General features: G+C 41.6%; 1 protein-coding gene across 1 annotated transcript; it reads right to left on the bottom strand.

The window, feature by feature from the left end:
- Positions 1 to 3,351: 3,351 nt before the first annotated feature.
- Positions 3,352 to 6,472, bottom strand: LOC137874259 (zinc finger protein 436). Its single transcript, XM_068712886.1, has 3 exons — positions 6,383 to 6,472; positions 5,701 to 6,140; positions 3,352 to 5,385 (listed from the first exon to the last, which is right to left on the bottom strand). The coding sequence occupies exons 2-3, from the start codon at positions 6,104 to 6,106 to the stop codon at positions 4,001 to 4,003; spliced, it is 1,791 nt and encodes a 596-aa protein (XP_068568987.1). The 5' UTR covers positions 6,107 to 6,140; positions 6,383 to 6,472; the 3' UTR covers positions 3,352 to 4,000.
- Between the last annotated feature and the right edge of the window lie 536 nt (positions 6,473 to 7,008).

Here is a 7,008-nt window from a genome sequence, read left to right as displayed (position 1 = left end):
ATGAATAACTTGGTATTTAGCGGCCTTGACAGAATTTGAAAGGCAGGTAATACTTACTGAATATATGAGTAAATACCAGGTAGATAGTACATCGCTGGTATCTTTCAGTGTGACTTTAATTCTTTGCCCAGTAAACACATCTAACTGCACTGAAAAAATACAATTGTATTTTTAGCACGGCATACTGCATATTCTTACCATGACATATTAATATGCATATTAATATGCCTGTCAGGACTAATGCCGTGACTTGTGCCAATATAAGCATGTTGGTGTGTCATCTACAAAACAAACAAAACTTGTTCTGGTGTATAACAGATATTCTGGAGCAGTAGGAGTTTTATTTTCAATGCATGCAGTTTTTTTTTCCACTGCAAAAACGTTTGCTTCATTGGTCCATAACAGTTAATGGACACAGGTTCAGGACCCTGCTGTGACTTCTATCCCCCTGCAGTCATAACCAATGCTGATTTGCTGTGACCAGGGGCTTTTGTCGGGGAGCTTCAAAAACTATCAGCAAGAGGAAAATCATTACTAAAGTTATTTAGTGTGAACTAGGCATTAATCAAACAACTATTCTAATACTGAGCTCACAACCAGAAAATAAATCAAATCACATAACTGTCCATGTAATATCTCCAGAGTAAAAACCGCTTTGCACTGACCACTTTTAAGGTGACCACAACCAGGAACCATACTGACATGAGGTCTTCTATAACTGTGCATGGTTTAGTGGTGATGAAAGGAGGTATTGATGGTGATCAATAGTCAAAATAAATTATTTCTGGTTTCATTGTGGTGTCAGCACATAACTTACTTTACTTAAGGTCAGCAGCAGGCTAACATACACCTGAAAGTCTGTAGCTTTAGGGATGCAGAGACTCACTGTTTATTTCAGAAGCAAAAAAAATAGCAGTAACTGCTTATTTATCTGCCAGAGTTGGTCCTTTAATTAACTTAGAACTTTTTTTTTTTTAAACAAAGACATCCATGAAAGGTTTAATAATCAATTACAATTGTCAAAACAATTGTAATCCTTAAAACAAATGTGTTCTGTGTTCAAAATGTACATTCTAATGAGTCAAAAAAAACCTCTTCAATGAAGCATCTAGCTGCTCTGAGGAGGGTTAGTAAAGAATAGATGTGAGGTGGCTTACGTGATGTGTTGCTTTCCACGGCCTCGGCTGGTGGCGCCTCCTCATAGTGTCCCATTAAGCATGGCTCAGTCTCTGCCTTCACAAATGCCTCCAGGCCTTTCAAATTCCCAAATCCCTGACTTTGTTACATGGCAGATTTCATGAGTCTCGGGGTCTGCTGGCTCCTCTTTGACTTGTTTACAGTCCAAATAATTCCAGCTCATGCTCTCCTGTTCATGTTTCAACTTTTCTCTACTTTGTGCCATGCAGAGTTTCTGGCGTCCTCATCATGTTGTTAATAAGGGACAATTATTTTGGTTTTTAGAGAATGATAATTGTTCCTCATCGCCATGTTTCGGTCTTTCTTCGGTGACCTGGTGCTCTTTCGAATGAGCGGATCTTCATCTCACCTACCTCAGGTGTTCAGTCCTCGGTGTGTGGAGTCTTTTGAGGATGTTGAAGTCATTTTACCTTCTCTTCAGTGTATTGGACATCTATAGACCTATAGATAAAGAAGGGAGAAGCCAATGAAATACTTGTTAGTATGCAAATAGGAACATCATCTTATATGTGATTTTTCATTATACACATTCTCTAGCTGAATTCACAATATATTATATGACATTTCATTTAGAACACCAATTAAGCAATGCGTTTGACTACATCTGTCATTGTATTGTCATGGTACATATTTACATTACTGCCAATGTTTCAAGTTCTGTGCAAACACACTGAGGCTGTTATCAGCAGCGGAAATTCATTTAAACAACAAACACTTTGGGAATAAATATCACAATCTCTTAACTGGACTGGTCCATCTTTTCTTTGATATATATTGTAGAAATTGCCTAAATGCCACTAGAGGTATATTAAGCTATATCTATATCTTGCTGTAAGTGAGAAGAGTGTACTAGGTACTTGCTGGGATCATTTTAATGTTTTGCACACATCATGCATGAGTTATGAATGTCACTCTTCCATGCATGTGAATTAAAAGCATTACTATATAATCAAAATGTGTCATATCCCCTCAATACAGAGATAAGGTTATTGATTTAATGACAAACAGCAGAGGCCACTTCACAGTCAACACGTGATGCACGACCAGGAACTAGGAAATACAAAAGCCTGAGACTTGTGTGTAAATAAAGCATGTAGTGTTACGTTATATATACACCAGTATGTATAGATATGGTTTCCTGTTTACTTACTTAAGAACCAGGCTTTTGTCGTTCGTTGGGAGGAGTTTAAGCTAACCTCGTGCAGTGTTGAGAAGTCAAAACTTGGCACCAGACGGTTCAGCTTGTCAACATAGGAATGACTAAATGTTTGCTGCTTGTGTTCTTGTTGCATCAGCCTCAGTATGAGCTTCATCCTATGTCTTCATCTAAGTTGTGTGACATTAAGTGAGCCAACAGGTGACTGCGATGTTTTTAAACATGTAAACATTTCGAAACATAAAACTCATTCGTTTTACGATTCGAAAAATGGGATGTGAACTGACTTTGAGGCGACACAAACTCTGCTACCTGAACGTGCGTACGGCGATGAAGAAACACGTGTGGTCTTCCCGCTAAAAGAAGAACGAGCACGTTTGACGCCCGCCTGCCCCTCGTGGGCGGAGCTTATGCGTTTAACGCAATAATTAAAAAAAATGATCCGCCTCTCCGGGATACAATGTGCATCAACACTCAGTAAAATGCAGTGTAAACAAAAACAAAAAAGAACTTTCAGAAGATTTAAACTTTTGTCTTCATGTCCCACTGTTTTCATAATATTTATATTGTACATAGTACTTAAATGTTAAATGTTTATGCTTAGTTTCTCTGTTCTACTTGTTGTCTTTATATTTATCTTGTTTATTGTATATTCTATGTATGTATGTACGATGGGAAGCAATGTGTAACCGGAGTCAAATTAAGACCAATAAAGCTAATTGTGATTGTAATAACCCTCAGACATTAGAAAAGTTGTGATTTTTGGGATATGTCATATAAGTGTAGTCTGTTTTCAATATTATAGAGGGATATTCCTATTATAACACAACAATGATCGACTCTTAACCCCAAAGTTGAGAAACTTTGTGTTATGAAGTACATTTATCTAATTATAGGCAAGATAGTAAACCAATTAAATGCAGAGTCTAATAACAGAAATTCATAGCTGCAAGACCAACAAATGACAGCTTTTCCAGTACAACAGAATAAGGGGTTCATTCATGTTTAATGTGAAGGGGGGAATCACAATTCATCATTCCTCAAAAGGCTCGTTTTACCAGAGTCCCCATTCCAACGGTTTACTCTTCAGTGTTACCAAGCTTCATTTTTTAATCTTACTTCAAAGAACTACCTCAGATCTGTCAAAAACACCTATTAAAGTCAGTAATCTGTTGTTTTTTAAACATTTTTACAAGCCACGTCTCCAGTTTTTCCAATTTACCTCTTGTGCACAAAAGCCTCAAAACAAGTGGCCTGTCCCAGTAACACAAAGTACACTATCATCACACACAGTGTTCATGCATTCATCAAATAATTTATAACATTATCACAAATACTACAGCAGTGATCTAGTCTGTGGGGGGAACATTTCAGTTCATTATATAATTTTCCCACTGAACTCTGCCTCTTACCATGATCTCAAGCCTCCGTTACAACAGTTCAGATCTACCCTGCACAAAGCATACAAGGCTGGGATAGTGTTTAAAAAAAAAAAAAAAAAGTTCCATGCGATAACAAACATGAAGTCAAGAATGTTACAGAAAGTTCATATAAATAATCATATACAGTCACAGATTTTTACTTCAGCACATTCATTAGCTTGGTAGAAGGCTGTATACAGCTTATGTACAGGTCTCTTAAGAAAGCTCAGCGACATTTAGCCACGTGCCCAGAAAGATGGTGAGAGCGAGCGAACCTGCGGAGGCAGTTGGGGCACGAGTACGGCTTCTCCCCTGTGTGAGTTAACATATGTGTTTTCAAATGGCCTGACAAACGGAAGCTTTTCCCGCATTCCTGACACGTGTAGGGACGCAGGTTAGTGTGACTCCTCCTGTGCTTGCCCAGATCCCCAGAGGAGGTGTAACAATTGTGGCAGTCTGGGCACTCATAGGGCTTTTCCCCAGAGTGTATCCTCTTGTGCTTCACCAGGTCGCCAGACTGAGTGAAACTCTTGTCGCATTCGGTGCATTTGTAGGGTCTCTCGCCAGTGTGGGTGCGCTGGTGGTTTCGCAGATGTGCGAGGCGGATGAACCTATTGCCGCACACTGTGCAGTGGTAAGGCCTTTCTCCGGTGTGCGTGCGCAGGTGGATTTTCAAAGCCCCGAGATCTCCAATCTTCAGCCCACAGTCACCGCACTGGTGAGCTTTCTCTTTGGTGTGGAGCTTGGTGTGAACCCTCAGGTTTCTCTGGGTGTTAAATTTCTTCCCGCACACAGTGCAGTGGAAGGGTTTCTCACTGGAGTGCGTCCTCAGGTGGAGATCCAGACTTGACTTGAATCCAAACTCCTTCCCACATTCAGAGCAAGAATATTCCTTCTTGCCGGAGTGTGTGGTTAAGTGGCACTTGAGGTGGTGCGATCTTAAAAAGGCCTTCCCGCACACCTGGCACTTGTACGGCTTCTCCCCCGTGTGTATCTTCATGTGCTGCCGCCAACCGCTGCGCTCCACGAACCTCCTGCCACAGTCCTTGCAGACAAACGGCCTGTCACCTGTATGAGTGCGCATGTGATCCTCCAGGCTTTGAGGTGTGCCCATCTTCTTGCCACATTCTGGACACTGCACACCGACGTCCAGACAGATGGGCTTATCCTCAGACTCTGTGCTGAGCGGTTCATGACACAAATGAGGCCCTTGACCCCAGGTGGCTTTGAAACTCTTCCCACAGTCGGCGCAGCTGAGGAACCCCCCTCCGGTAACCACAGACATGTTGTGCCAGCGCTGACAGTGGTTCTTCAGGTTCTTCAGGTACTGGAAGCTACGTGCACAGGTTGGACAGGGATGAAGTCTGCGGGGAGGGGCAGAAGGGTGGGCTTCACGGACATGGACCCGAAGGTGTACTTTGGATTTAAAGGTGCTGCTGCAGACGTTGCAGGCGTGTTTAGGGATCAGGTTTAGTGTGTGGCTTGAGAGGCATTTTTTCAGCTTGGCAAGATACTGTTTCTGATGGACCCACTTGACATGCTTCTCCAAGAAGTCCAAGTCCGTAAAGGAGACGGTGCAGTGAGGACACGGATAGAAGTCAGATGATGACTCTATGTAGGAGAGGAAGACACACACAGAAAGCAGAGCGCTTTAAAAAAAGGTGATGAATAGGATTTTTCTCCGTTATACAGACAATGTACTGATTTAAAGTTATGAGAAACAAATACAAGCTATTTCAGGTACTCAAAATGCGCCTTTTTTATGTTGATAAGATATCCAAACTATGCTTTTTAAAGCGGAAAATTGGCCACATCTGATACTCTGCCATTGTATTAGTGCAACGCAAAAGAAAACTTAATGTTAAAAAGAAAACAGTGCATATTCTAGCTAAGAACTGCATGTCTTCATGAAGAACTGGCTCCTACCTGTGCAGACCTCCCCTCCCTCTCCATAGTCCTCCTGGATGTTGTCTGTCGCCTCCTGCTCGTCGTCACTCTCTCCTTTAATCCATGACTCGGACTCCTCCTTCACAGCAGCTTCAGTGGATTCATATTCTGGCTGCTGGTCTGAGTCACACTCCTCCTTTACGCCTCCCTGTTGATGCTCCACATCTGACCTGAACGCAGCGGTGTCGGGCTTGGTGTCTAACCAGCTGGATGAGTCTCCATTGTGCTCCTCGCTGATCTCCTGTGAGAGTGGCTCCTCCTTGATTTGGATGTGAAGACCACCTCCACGAGAGCCCTCCTCATCCTCCAGCTCAGTCTTAACTCCGTCCACATCGTGTGGTTTCTCTCCTCTCTTTGCTCTGTTCTTGGCAGGTTTTATCTTCATGTCGTCACCATTAGGTGTCCGTCTCCTTGTTGCGCTGTGGACCAGAGGAACACACTGTTACAGCTACACACAAGGCATTGCAGGCGATAGTGAAAGCAGAAACAAGCGTGCATCTCATCTGTTATCTAACGTTAGCATCGAAGCTAAGCTACACGACCAGCAGCGGTAGCTAACTAGCACTGTGGATCATTCACTGCTTGTTTTTCCTCGGTACGTTTAGCGGTGCAGCTGTCGGCGTCGTTCAGCCTTTTGTCTGCTGTAAACATAACTACATACCGATGAAACTTCGGCGATTCAGCCCCAACGCTGCTATATAAATATCAAAGCTGTACGTGTACACTGAACTGTAACGTTGGTGATAATAACACAGGAAGAGCAGACCCACTTCCTGTGGTTGTGGCCAACCAGCGCAGACCACTGGCTCGCGGTATCCAGTCCCACGACGTCATTAAAGCGACAGTAACTATTTAAGTTGTATTTATTTATTCTCAGGGACAGCAAAGCATGAACAGCCGAACAACGACTTTTTATTTACTTAACTGATTGAAACATATTTAGAATTAGATCTTGCCACAAGCTAAACCTTTCATTTCAAGATACATTAATTTAATTTAATTGTTTGGGTAAATTCCACAAACACAACTTCTTTGAAAATAGTTACCAATATAAGAGGTGAAGAGTTTCTAAAACACACTTCCAAACATTAATAAATTATTAATGTTGATCCTATTTCATTACAATAATTTTTGTCGTGTAATTTCCCTAACCTTTGTTCAAGCTGTGATGTCTGATTGATATTGATGTACATTGGTTTTGTTCATAAAGATTAAAAACAAAACCAACATAAAACATAAATCTTTGTATTTAAAGATCTATTTAGTAGCAAACTGTCAGATTCAAAT

The sequence above is a fragment of the Cebidichthys violaceus genome, unplaced genomic scaffold, assembly GCF_023349555.1.
Source record: "Cebidichthys violaceus isolate CVI_PGR_0920_01 unplaced genomic scaffold, fCebVio1.0.p SCAF_179, whole genome shotgun sequence".
NCBI classification, from domain to species: Eukaryota; Metazoa; Chordata; class Actinopteri; order Perciformes; family Stichaeidae; genus Cebidichthys; species Cebidichthys violaceus.
The sequence above is the reverse complement of the archived record's forward strand: the minus strand, read 5'-3'. Positions and strand labels throughout refer to the sequence as shown.